The sequence below is a fragment of the Pagrus major genome, chromosome 9 (genome assembly GCF_040436345.1).
Source record: "Pagrus major chromosome 9, Pma_NU_1.0".
In the NCBI taxonomy this organism is placed as follows: Eukaryota; Metazoa; Chordata; class Actinopteri; order Spariformes; family Sparidae; genus Pagrus; species Pagrus major.
This window is the reverse complement of record NC_133223.1, coordinates 26,428,835-26,442,603: the sequence shown is the minus strand read 5'-3', so window position 1 is coordinate 26,442,603 and position 13,769 is coordinate 26,428,835. Positions and strand designations below refer to the sequence as shown.

Genomic DNA, 13,769 nt, shown 5'->3' with positions numbered 1-13,769 from the left:
CTTCATGCTGTGGAGTTGTTGACTTTTTTTTACCAAAGAAATGTCCTCCTCTGTGATTCAGACCTCTACAATCACATCGGTTCGGTGTGAGCCATCAACAACAGTCTGATAAACCCGTCCTCAGCGGATACCTGTGGGCATTTCACCCCACTGCTAGCTCGCTCCTCACACTGTGCACCGAGCGAGCCTGTTTCATCATCCAGAATATTTCAGCAGAGACACTATGGAGGCAGACAGCTGGTCTTGAGTGGCCAATTATGTCCGTTTATCTCCCTTCCAGGCACAGCTGTGATCAAACGGAATGAAGAAACAGGATCAAACAGCGAGGCTAGGAATCATTCTTCCGTTTCGTTCACTTCTTTTCTGCAGCTTCCCTCTGCCTGATTCGGTCTCTGTTACTTCCTCCCCCCCTTTTACTTCCATCTCCTCCCTCCTGTCTCTTCTCGCTCTCTCTCTCTCTCTAGCTATACACACTTCTTCTGAGTCTCACTACGCTCTCCTCGCTCATCTCTCCGGAGACAACTGAGCAGAGGCATCTGTAAAAAGTTTACTGCTGAGGAAGCTTCATCCTGCGCTGCTTACTGCTGAGAGTGAATGTGCGCTCCAGTGGTTCTCGGGGTACCAGGAGAGGGATCTCAAAGGAAAGTCCCCAGAAAAAGGAAGGTATTGAGGAAGAAAGATGGCAGGTTTTTACATGAGAAAAAGTAGTTTGGGCTGTACCTTTAAAACGACACCAATGAGTGTTTTATAGGAAAGGAAACTGATGGTCATAGTCAGAAGAAGTACCCATCTTGGAAAGATTGTGGTCATGGTTAAAAAAAACTAATGATGACTGCTGTAAGAGGACGGACACCCGGTCTCAACTGTCAAAATTTAACTCTCCTACTCGCCACCACTTCCGCTTTGCAGTACCAAGAAACCTCACACTTCCTTCTTTGGTGGTGAATGAAAAACAAAGGCCATTTAGGACAGTCTCAGAAATCAATCTCAACATTTCAAGGGTCCACACTGGCCTTGATCGACTCAGAATTCACATGAAATCTCCCACACATTGCAGTTTTCTTCCATGACACATATGTCCTCCCATCAGAGGTGAAACCATGTAAAGAAAGCCTCCTCTGTGCTCTCTGCTCACTGTTTTCCCCCCAAAACAACATTTGGCAGCCTCCGCCACTCAATCCGAGTCATGAGATCTGCAAAAGCCCGGGCTCGCCTCCCGAATAAGCTCTAAATCAATAAAATTGAGAATGCAAACAACTCCTCCACCGCTAACCCTTCTCAGTTCACCCCATTTACACACACAAATGTGTGTCAGAGCAGAAAGTGAGCCTTGAGGTGAGATTTAAAAAAAAAAAAATACTCTGCCAAGTTCTGGGTCTTTTTTTTTGCAGAGGCAGCTCTGAGAAACCATTAAAGGCAGCTAGAGTGTGTCTGTGGTGAAAAATTGATCAGCAACCCCATGATTTAGCAGACAAAAATAGTTTTTGCTTCTGAATTCATGATGTAAAATGGAGCTCAACTGTAAATTGCCTGTTTTTTAAAGCTGATTTTGTTAATAAAACAACTGTTCCTGGTTTTAATTGGCTGTGGTGCTTTAAGTTATGCATAAACGCACACCTGTGGCCACTTAACAGCGAATTGAAGTATTGATCCCTCGACCTGGTGTCACCACAGACAGGTTTGTTTAAGAAGCACATAATAAAAGACTTGTCTAATCGGCGCCCTGTGCGTAAAGATCGTTCTATACGTGGTTAAAAAGTACAGAAACCTCCTTTTGACGCATCGGACCAGCGCGCGTTTTCGCTTTGCCACCTGTAACTGAATGTAAATGTTAGAGTTTGGAGCGTTTCTCATATCAGAGCCTCTGCGTAAACCGCTGATGGATGAATGCAGCTGCCACCCTACAGCGCACACGGACTGAGGGGGAAGTGACAGACCTCCGGACCTCTGTGCGTCTGGAGCGCCGGCAGACGGAGACAGCAACCCGGACAGACTCACCGCCCTCGACTCCAACATAAAGGAAACCCTGTTGCGCGCATCTGCCATCCTCGGGGTAAAAACTCTTTCAAGGAATATTATAAGACTACATCACAGCGACACATTATGAGATGAAACAAGCGCGATTAAGTCGCTATAAAGTCTATCGAGCTGCTGACCTGACAGACCTCTGGCACCGACACTAGTCCCGATAGGAACATTATAGTGATTTTTCATTATTGAACAGCTCTCCAGAGATCAGTCATTGATAAAGCTGCAGTGTAAAATCCACAGTGTGCGGTTAAGATGTTTGTCAGGACGACAAAAATCAATACTGATACCAAGTCCACATCCTTCATGTGGTACAGGACGGACTGAAGCTGCGGTGGAGTGAGACTGCTCTGTCAAATCGCATTGTTAGAAAGTTGCATTAACCATTACGCAGATGTCTACCGAGGGGTTAATTGTGTTTGAGACAAATAGCAGATTATATTTGTGTTTATCGCTCATTTCAAGTTGTTTCTCCACTTTCCCCACACCTCTTTACCTCTGCTACCGAGCGAGATGGGTCAACATGCTGCGGAGTTAACCCAACTGATCCACGTCCCTCAGCCCTCTGACGATAACGCATTATTTGAAAATTCGTTTTTCATCCTTTGCGCATTTTGTTGGACACGAAAGCACCACTCACACCCCATATCTGCTGCTGCGTTTTACTGACCCCATGCTTGTGATGTTAATCTTCTCTCAAAAGAAGCGGGTTAATTTCTCTTTAACACTGTGGTGTGACTGATTTGAGCGAATGTGTCAAACTTACCTCCTTCCTCTGCTTTGACCGCTGAAGGCGAGAGAAAAGCCAGTAAACATCCACAGAGCCAAATGAGTAAATCCATCTTCTCCCCTCGGGTGTGGAGAAATAACGCCTTTTTCTCCTCCTTTGTGATGTGTATATGAGTCAAAAGCTGCAGTCCAAAGTCCGCTTCTGCTCTCCTTTTCCCACAGTCCTCTGTTTCTTTGAAGCGTAACTCAAGTAGTGCCCAAAATCCACCACGAACGCCGGGTTGCGTTCACCGGGCTCTCCAGGAATATCGCGCTGGTTTAACACTGTTCAGCCTATCACTGTGTGCTTCTTCTTCTTCTTCTTCTTGAGGAAACAAATGTGATCTACGCAAACTGACCTGAAATCAGCACGTTTTTCTTTTTTACTCTAAACACGTTTTAAACCCTCAAAATCCATCGCGGTGCGCACAGTCGGCAGCGCTGTGTCCCCCTGTCAGTCACAGATATCAAACCTCGTCGACACAGTGTTTGAAAGACAAAATCATAACAGTCAAACAAAGTAAAAATCACCGGCTGACTCAACAGAAATCAGCTAAATAAAAATGTGCCGGCAAGTTTGACAAAAACTGGAAAAAAGTAACGCGAGTGTTGCCTCCTCGTCTCGATAAAATATCCCCAAATCTTTCGCTCTGGTTCTCTTCCCCAAACTGCGCATCTACTTGGTAAAAGCACGTGTGATTAAGAAAGAAAAAACATATTTTCCCATCGGGGTTTTCTTCTTAATACACTGTCCTGATAACAGTCCCGCTCTTGCGCAAAAGATAACACCGGATCTCCAGGAGAGGAGGCAAGCTCCGGCGTGCGTGCGTAAAACTGCTCGGGAGACAAAAACCAAACAGTGCAGCCTCTCCGCTCTCCTCCTGCGTACTGTGCGTTTCTTCTCCGAAACACGCTCCTCTATGCCTCCCTCTCTCTCTCTCTCCTTCACGCTCAGTGTATCTCTCTCTCTCTCTCTTTCTCTCTCTCACTCTGTGCGTTGCCTCTCCCGGCAGCTCCGGCAGTGCGCTCCTTCCTCTCTGATCTCCGCCGGGTTTGTGGCGGCGGGCAGGACTGCTCACTCACTCCCCTGTCTCGGTGAGCGTGCACGCCGCGCGCGCACGTGTATCGGATTACAGTAGGCACCTCGGCCCGCCTCCATATAGCCCCTCACTGATTAAAGAGCAGTTTCATCTCCCTCTCACTCCCCTTTCTCTCTCTCTCTCTCTCTCTTTTTTGCCTCACCCTCTCTTACCTTCCTGATTCATTTACACCACATTTCTCCCTCTCTTTCCAAACCCTCCTTCCCTCTTTTATTTCCCCATCTCTCTCATTTGTTCCTCCACCTTTCTCTCTCTCTCTCTGTGTCTTGTGTGTTAAAGAGAAAGAAGAAAGGCAGAAAACAGGGGAAGAAGAGGCCCACAGCACAGCTTTATGAGCTTTGTAGTAGTGCTGCTGGGAGCTTTAAAAGGAAACCTGGTGCTGCAGCGTTACAGCAGGAAACAGAACATATGCATGTGTAAACTAATCAGAATGGGAAATAATTACCTAAATAGCCTAGTGATCAATCACCAGAAATACTTATTAATAGTAATCCTTTGATTTCTACAGAGATATTTTCTTTTCTTCAAGTACTTGTCATGCAGAGCAGCCATTGTGGTAATAATGGTTAAGCTCCTGGATGAAAAAAAAAAAGCAGGCCAGGGCGAATAGCTGTTTACCAAGGGCACACGGGTCAGTGGCGAACAGAATCTAAACAAGGGGAGGAAGATATAGACAGCAGTGCGATGCTGAGACACACACACACACACACACACACACAGAAATGAGGCTGGATGGCAAACAGCCAGAGGATAATTTCACAGGGGAAGAATGCATTCAAGTCGACTGAGTCAAAATAAAACTGTGCTCCTGTTTCAGCCGCTCTGTCTGTGGTGTAACACAGGGTGTATGTCAGTGGGAGGTGTGTTTTCAGGGACCAAAGCTCGCGGTCTGCAGAACTAACCAAATCTTGGCTCTCATAATGGCTTCCCAGGACACACCCTGCACACTTTCACACACAGATGCACACACATGCAGGCCATAATGACACAGCTGAACTCACCATTGACCGCCCAGTAAAAAAAAAAATCACGTTGTGCACTGAGTTATCTCGTGGGAAGAAAATCCCCTCTAAACCTCTTTTTCTTTTATGACAGAGAAGAAAAAAAAAAAAAAAAAAAAAAAAAAAATCACACAATCGCTGCTGCCATGTGACAATTATTTATAGCTCCTTGAACTTTTCTGATAGGCTTTTCCAAGAACAAAGAAGTGTGCACAGTGACATATGATAACTTATTTTACTCACAACAGTCCTGATGGTGTGGGGGTTAAAGAGACAGTTCACCTGCAAATTTAAAAAAGTATTTTCTTCTTAGATGTAGTCCTGTTAGACCCTTTCCATCTACATTATTATGGTGTGAGTTGCCAAGTTTTGGAGATACTGGCTGAAGAGATGTGTTCATTCTCTAGAAACGTAGATGGCACTCAGCTTGTGGTGCTAAAACTTCAGGCACTCTCATGGCTACTTACAGACAATGAAACACAGACTAGTTTTGACCTTAAAGGTCTTCATCAGGGTACAAAATGGTGGATGAAGATCAAGCAAACATTTAATGAACCCAGCAAGGGGTATCACCCAATCTTGATTGAGTGAATGCAGGTGGTGACATCAATGAATCCCAGTAGAAGTGATGTTGAAGATGACACGCCTCCTCCGGTGTAAAAAAGCCTCCTGCACTACAATGAGAAACAGCCAAAACAAACATCAAAATAACATCTGTTACATAAGACATTTACAAAAATATTCAATCCATTATTTAAATTATCTGGCCTTATATATAATTTAAAATGCATCTGTGCAAAGAATAGAGCCTGTTTGTTTACTCTTCTCTATCTTAAGGTGTTAATGTTTTTTTTTTAGGATCAAGGTTATTGCCAAAAACTCAAAACACAACAGTGTTTCTTCTCAGAAATCATGACTTGGTTACTCAAGATAATCCACCGAACTTGTTGAGAGCAGTTTCATGTAGGAACAATTTTCTTTCTGCCGAACTACAGTCGACAACTGTATCACTGTGCAGAAGGAAGCGTGGAATGTAAATGTTAATGGCGTCCTCCTCGGCTGAGATGAACGCTAGCTCGCTTAGCTAGCTAGCGTCTCGTCAAAAGGCCGGTTTCCTTCTGTAAAGTGATACGAAAATGACAAACAGTTCCTACATAAATACCTGCCAACACTCCTGATTTTCAAATGGCTGTTTCCCAGTTTCTGTGCAGGATCTCTGTCGTCTACCTGGCAACCCAACCTAGCGTCACAGGTGATTGGTGTGCAAACAACCTTGTCTGATGTGTGTCAAATCCGCCACTCCTCAGTTTGCCGCTGAAAATGGACAAAACAGGTGCCAAGAAGAAGAAACACTGTTTCTGCCTCCTGTCTCACTTGCTCGTCCTCTTGCCCCCACCCTGCAGACCGTAGTCCTGCATTAGTTTGTCTTTTTACATTATTTTGATGTAATTGTGTAAGTTGTGGTGTCATTTTTAAATGACTTCTGATCACTTTTTTGTACATTTTTCTCAGACTTAGACTTCTTTTAAACTAAAATATAAAATAATATATAAGACTAATATAAAGTTCCTGTACCGTCACATCCTTTTTTGCCATCTGCTTTCATTATACTTGAGAGTAGGCAGACGTCTCCTGTGCAGGTAAGAGGGTGAACTGTCCCTTTAAATCATCTATATTTTCATTTCCTGATCAGTTTTACTTTTACTGCCCACAATTCCCAGCAGGCAGGTGAATCACTGGTCTGAGTTCTGGACAGTGACATGTGACACACACACGCAGGCGCACACACACACACACACCATCAAACTGTCACTCAGATGTTTCCTAACATCTCTGGAGGTCTGAAGGTATTAAGTTCTTTTTCCATGACAGGTCAGTGTGTGTGTGTGTGTGTGTGTGTGTGTGTGTGTGTGTGTGTCACCCTACTCGTTCCTTGGGTCCCTGCAGTTGTACGACCCCTGTAACCTGTCCCTCTCTCCCCTCTTGCTCTCCTCGTGCTCACTGAAACTAAAACCCACCCCGGACCAACTGGAATCTGTCAAGTGATGAGAGCAGAGAGAAATCACATGTTAATATCGATGCAACGCTCCACTGAGGAGGAAGCTGCAGAAAAAAAGATCAGGTAGGTGCAACGTTGCAGTGTTAGGGATCTACCTGAGACACTGAACATGGTGATGGTAAATCATTTCATCTCGAAGCAGCCTTCTCTAACTTAATTTTCATCTTAACCTTCAACTGAACTGGAATAACAAACAATGTAAAATTGTAGTTCCAGTTCTGGTTTCACATGGGAACAGAGAACACTGAAAGCGAAAAGTACCTCAGATCTTAGTATCCACAAGATGGCAGGGAGACTTTGGACAGGAAAGCTTTGTAATAACCTCTGAGAATTATTCCGAATTTACACCAACTCACCACATGAACTCGAGCCTTCTGGACTTTCCCTTCACGCATTCTTCTGTATAACTTACAACAGTGTGTTGTGAAACTAGGATATTCTAATCCATGACACCTTTTCTGCTTGCCAAGCAGTGGACTGGGTTTCCCAGAAGTTTACCGCTGACATCACTGAGAGTCCTTTTTAGGGAAATGGGCAGAAATGTTGCTCAGAGACTAGTCCAAGTGCTTCTACCTCACTGGAAACTACCTGCAAAGTTAGTTAGTCATGGCATGTTGAGATGAGGGTGTAGGGCTGTGTCTATGTGATGCCTCTCTTGACTTAGCATTACATCGATGAGGTCCAGTTTGAGTAACATACCCGTTAATCCAAAGGTTTATCACAACAGTTTATACTACTTTGAGAAAACTTTTGAAAGTTATTATGGTGGCAACTATTTTATCTTTCTGTCACGTTAATCATGAGGTAAACAGCAATGAGACATTGTTAACATTGCAGAGGTATGTGCTTGCACTGGAGTGTTTTGCCAGATGACGACACTTGAAAAGTTGAGCCTGGTTCAACTGCCTTGACCTTATGTTGTTTTGCTGGAAGCCCCTCAACCGTCACCATGCAGGTCTCATTCAAATAAATGAGATCGCTAAATGTATCATATAGGGCTTATGTCAGTCTGAAAAGTCTTGGTTAGCCGTTAGCCAGGCTGGACTTGGATTTGCGTGTTTTACAGTTGTGTTTTAAAAAGATGACGAGCTTGTTTTGAATCAATGATGTTTAAAAGCAGCGCTATCGAACTGTGCAACGGTTGTTGGCAGCCAGCTACTATTTCTCATCAAGGATTTTCAGGCTGTGTCATGCTGTTGCTCGGAAAAACAGAAAAAAACAGGATGAAGAATTTGATCTAAAAGAGGAAGCTACTGTTCATCCCTAACTGATGACAAAGCTGTCACAGTGAGGACCTAAATGAAAAACACACGAAGGCAGGTTGAAAACAGAAAGTGAGCTTTAATCAGCAGATGTCCAAAATCTGGAGTCAGAAAGCAGAAACAAAACCAACAAAAACAGGCCAGGGCAAATCCACAAGAAAACAAAACTAGTACAAACCAAAGAAGCACTGGGAGCACAGAAAGGAACACAAGGAGGATGAGGAGTATGGGGAATATAGGAGACACAGGATGAACCAACAAAGAGATGGGGAACAACACAGGCTTGAATACAAACTAAACGTACAAGGGAATGAGTTGCAGGTGGAGATACACTGGGAACACAGGAGAGCAGGAAGTAGACAAGTGACAAGAAGACACAAGAAGATATAACTACAGGCCCCTACTAAAGCCCATCTGGCGTCATCACAACCAGCCTGAAAGCGGTTGGGTGTCCTTTGACCTGAGTCCGGAGATGTTCCTTCTCAGGCGCATTTAAACTTGTAATGGAAACACAACATGACACAGCAAAGTTTGACTCTGCACCAGCATTCAGTGGAAATGGAGAAACCTTTCAGAAGAGCTGAAAGCCCTAAATTTGCCTTTAGGTGTTCATATTTACTGGTAAATACAGGCACCCTCACAGACATTTGCATTCTAGTCTGGCTGCCTACAACGGCTCCCTTAACCTGAAACATCTTGAACCCGTTGTAACTGGTTGGTCAGGGTATCAATTTTATTTTTGATCCATCACAGCAAACTCACATTGAATGGATTTCTTGTTGAACTTCTTTGCATGTCAGAACCGTCAGAGCTGCTCGTCAGGTGTCAAATAACCCCCCTCTTCTCACATTTTTTTCCCCGACGTCGGATTGGGAGGGGGCGCCGTGTCCGACTACTTCGGTAACTTTCCAAAATCGAGAATCTGGCATCCGCACCAGCTTCAAGCTGTGATCGGCCAGCTGTGATGTGAGAAATGAGCCAGGACTTGAACATCTCTCTCTGGCTCTCTTTTTTCATTCCCCTGGAAACAACTATATCAGTCACTTTTGATGTGAACAGCGAAATGCAACACTGTAAATGCCTTCCAGGAGAGACTTTCTGAAAATGTGTAACGTTATCGCTGTACGAAAATCAATAAAAATGATGTTTAAACGATAAAATTCAAGATTCTGCACCATTTTAACTTGATCCTAAGCAGTCAATGGCGAGTGTGACACAGAAACACAACATCAGAGATCATTTTAACAAGCTAGTCTGTAATGAGGTGTGTTTTTTCTCTGCTGGATCTCTCTACTAACTGCTTGATTTTTGAGGTTTCATGACTCAGTGTGTGCCAAAGCTTTTTTTTATTTCCTCTGCCATTTCTTCCTCAGCCTTACCTGACACGACTGGGTTCAGATATTGAATGGAGAGGAGTAAAATACAAATGTGTTTCTATAAAAACATTCCTGAGTGTGTGTGTGTGTGTTGCAACAGAGCTGTGAAACCAGTAGAGGGTAAGGTGATCCTTGCTCTGCGTCAAGGGAAGAACTTGTCTGCTGGACTGTCGACAAGCACTATTGGCCCTGTCCTCACCTCACCAACACACTGCTCTCTCCTGCTCAGTGGATTTTATCTGTTCATTTCTTTTATTTTGTGTTTCTTTTTTGGGACTTTTGCCACCAGTTCATTTTTAAGTTTCTGTTCCCTCTTTGCTTATACTTTATTTTATACTAAACTCTCTATTTCTTTCCTTGTACACATTTATTAGTCTGCCTCTCTTCTCTCTCTGTCCATTCCCTTTTCCCCCTTTAATCTATCCAGGGGCCAAGTTTGATCCACTTTTGGGAGATAAGCGATGCAGACCAACTGCCTCGTGACCTCCCATGCACGAAGCTGTTTTTCCTCTTTCTTTGTTTTGAAGCAATATTTGTGGGTTTGTAAAGGGTCACTGAAAGCAGGTCCCCAGAAAATAAGGTCAGCGCTGGTCACTGGAAAGAAACCACAAAGCAATAAAGGCCTCCATTTGATCCAATCTCTATAACAACATGTTTCAGTTATTTTGGCTGCTGGTGTAACTTCAGAAAACAAAATACTTAGAAACTAAGGTCTGAACTCGTACTGAAAGTAATCTCAAGTCAAATCTTGACTAATTGAAGCTGTGCTATTGAAACACGAGCATAAACAAGTTAGTCACTGGTGGCCGTAGCGGTTTCTCAGGATTCCTGCAATTCATGATATTAAATATTAAGTGTGGGCGTTCCAGTTGGCAGAGCGTTAACAGCACGTCATCCCCTCTCTCTCACACCCCATTTCTGTCACTCTTCATCTGTCCTATCGAATAAAGCCGTGAAAAAGGCCAAAAAAGAAACAACCTTTTTTCTTAAATTTGTCAGCGTGACACCATATATTTTGAAGGATACTTCAGGACATCTCCAGCAGTGTTTATGGCAACAAATCCTGGATATTTTAAACCAAAACATGATCTTTTCCTAACCCTAACCAAGTCATTTTTGTGCCTGAACCTAACCAGATCATTAGCACAGCCTTGTCTTGACATACAAAAAGTGCAAAACTGTGTTTCAACATTTGTAAGTGTCACACCACCGGCTATTTCTAAGGCAACTTCAAGACATCTCAAGCCGTGTTAATGGCAACAAAATCGGGTATTTTAAGCCAAAACATGATCTTTTCCAGACCCTAACCAAGTGTTTTTGTGCCTAAACCTAACCAGATCATTAGCACAGCATTGCAGCACAGCACAACATGAAATAGAAACAATTGAACCTAAAGAATTGTAAAGTTGCAGACATTTATTCTCCTGTTTACTGCTTCACCACTGCCTCTATCCCTCCATCCATCTTAGAGGTTAATGGCACATGGAGAATGTGCCTCTCAGAGGGACCAGCAGCTCCATGTCCATCAACCTCTCCTCACCTCTGTGCATATGAATAAATGTTTGTGTATGCGTCTGCATGTCGGGGAGTTAAAAGATGTCCGTCTGAGTGCATAGTTGGAAGCTCTCTTTAGCGATTTAGATTTTTTTTTTTTTACCTGTGTATGAGTGTGTGTAGTGTCAACTTGTTGGCACCTCCACACTCCAGGGACGCTGCAGTGGCTGTATTATGTCCAGTTTTTCACCACCGTCCAATTTCCTGTTCCAAGATCTTTCCAAGCTCACAGATCATGTTTCCTCTTCTCTTCTCTTCTCTTCTCTTCTCTTCTCTTCTCTTCTCTTGGCATCAATGTCATAAATTCAGACCAAACGCAGAAAAATCTAATCATTGGAAAAAAGATATTCCACATAATATTCACCTGACCCACAGCTATCAAAGTGTCTCACAGACAGACACATTCCCACAGAGAGAGGAAGGTAAATATTTATGTGTGCATACATCACCCGTGGACTGACCATATTTATCTGCAGCGCGGCAGATATTTCATCTCCGCTGTGGGTACACAAGCACTGAAAAACACTCAGCAATGCAAACACGCACACACACATACACACTCCCTGTGGCCTCATCAATAAGCCATATTAGTGAGCAGGTCTTACGGGAAGCCACAGTAAATTAGTGTGTCAACAGTTAACATGGGCTGCACTGACATACTCATTTAGCGCTGGAGCCGAGCTGAGACATGCTGCAGGGACACACACACACACACACACACACACACACACACACACACACACACACACACACACACACTCACATAGCAGAGTGCAGATATAGACACACAGATCTGTGAAGATTTACACACACGCAGAGATGCACACTTACACGGACACACATGTAATGAGAGACTAAACAAGTACAATAATCCACACACATTTACTTCTTGATATGCTGGAGATATATTCCACATGTCCCTGTATATTATTGCAAATATTTCTGCAGGAAACTTTGTGTATTTATACGTTTGTGTGTATCATACTATGTCCCTGTGCATGTGTGCGTCTGTGTGTGGGTGATAATCACAGTACAGCCCGTGGAGCCTGCAGGGAGTCCACTCAGCTATTAGCAAGGACACAGAGGTGATAGAGAGAGACAAATATACACACAGCCACACACACGAGCACAGACGTTCACTGATACATAGACACATACGGACAAGCAGTGTCCAGGGAGCCCGGTAGGCTGTCAGAGCTGAGCTAGAGTCGGTGAAAAATGTCTGCTCTTTCTATTAACTTTATTGTCCAGCTTTCTCTTTTAGTTTCCCTCCAGTCAGAACCAGAGAATGTGGCTGCAGCTAAAGGTAGTGTCAGTGTAAGATATACTGTAGTAGCCTATAGTACACGGTAAAACTGCTTTTATTGAATGCACAAGCTCCGGTATTTTTCAAATGACACTTAAAGCATGGCTCAAGATAAACCTATCATGTGATCACTGATCTAAACCTTTGTTGGAACTGTTTTGTAACATGTAGACTATGTAATGTATCACAGGAGGATTTCCAGCTGTGTTTGCAGCGACAAAAAAGGATATCATTGACAAGAAGTCCAGGCCTCTCAAGCTGTATACGTGATGACCAATACAGGTATTATTAGCCAAAACATGATCTTCTCTTTAGCCTAACCGAGGCAGAATAAAAGCTACTTTATTTTTGCTTAATGTTGCAACTTTAATACCCTGAGCTGGCAGTCAACGCCAAACATCACGGCAGGAAAGCTGGCTGCAGAGCCTTCGTAGGCATGTCAATTACCAGGCTACTTAAGGACATGGGAATCCGAGGCCAGGTCCAACGCCAAGCTATCAACGGTCTCTCTGGTGCTGCTGAAAGGGCAAGCCAGTGGTTCTGGATTAAGAAGCGGGACTACACTTGGGCTCCACAATAACATCAAGGACACGTCGGCGTCAAGGGGGACCAGGCCTCATCACTGAACCCTCTGGAGGTGTCGTGCGCTAATCAGTGAAATGCTGAGAAAGGAGGCTGCCCAAACAGAACTTTTGAAATATATTCCTGCCCAGTGATAACACATATAAATTAGCTATATAGCTAACTCTGAATCGATTGCTGTGTTGTGCATGGCCCCAGTTAAATAAACTAATAAACTAAACAAACCTTCGTCTGTCTTTTTGTCACCATTTTTTCCTCTAACTTAACAATATTTTACCCTCTCTTTCCTCTTCATTGCTCTCTTTCTGCGTTTTTCTCCTACTGCCTCTCTCATCCGACACTATTTCTTGTCTCTCCTCTGTCTGACTTTCTCATTTACTGCTCTCTCTTGCCATAATTCTCCCTCCCTCCCGTCTCTGTTTCTTCTCCCTCTTTCTGTGGTTGTAGATAAGGATGTCCTCTCTGGATGTTTGACTCAGCTGGTAGCGCAGCAGCAGCAGTAAGCACCTCAGTGTTTCTCAGTGGGGAGATGACAGGCACTGCAAAGATGTCAAACTGACTTTGAGTCATGTAATTGAAACTTGACTGAGCTTTTGGAGTAGGTATCATAGTGGTATCAAAGTCTTTTTCCGAACGGACTGCAATTAAGCGGCAGAAAGTATGGACTGCAATGGATCGCGGGCTCATAACTAGAATTTTAATTATCTTTAAGACTAGATGCTGAATATAATGT

The 13,769-nt window shown here is 43.7% G+C and overlaps 1 protein-coding gene across 1 annotated transcript in view; it reads right to left on the bottom strand.

The window, feature by feature from the left end:
* Positions 1-3,175, bottom strand: part of LOC141002574 (neuropilin-2-like) — a 109,302-nt gene extending 106,127 nt beyond the window's left edge. The window contains exon 1 of the mRNA XM_073473929.1: positions 2,795-3,175. Within this exon, the coding sequence (XP_073330030.1) occupies positions 2,795-2,870 (76 nt within the window). The 5' untranslated portion in view covers positions 2,871-3,175. The remainder of the gene's footprint in view (positions 1-2,794) is intronic.
* Between the last annotated feature and the right edge of the window lie 10,594 nt (positions 3,176-13,769).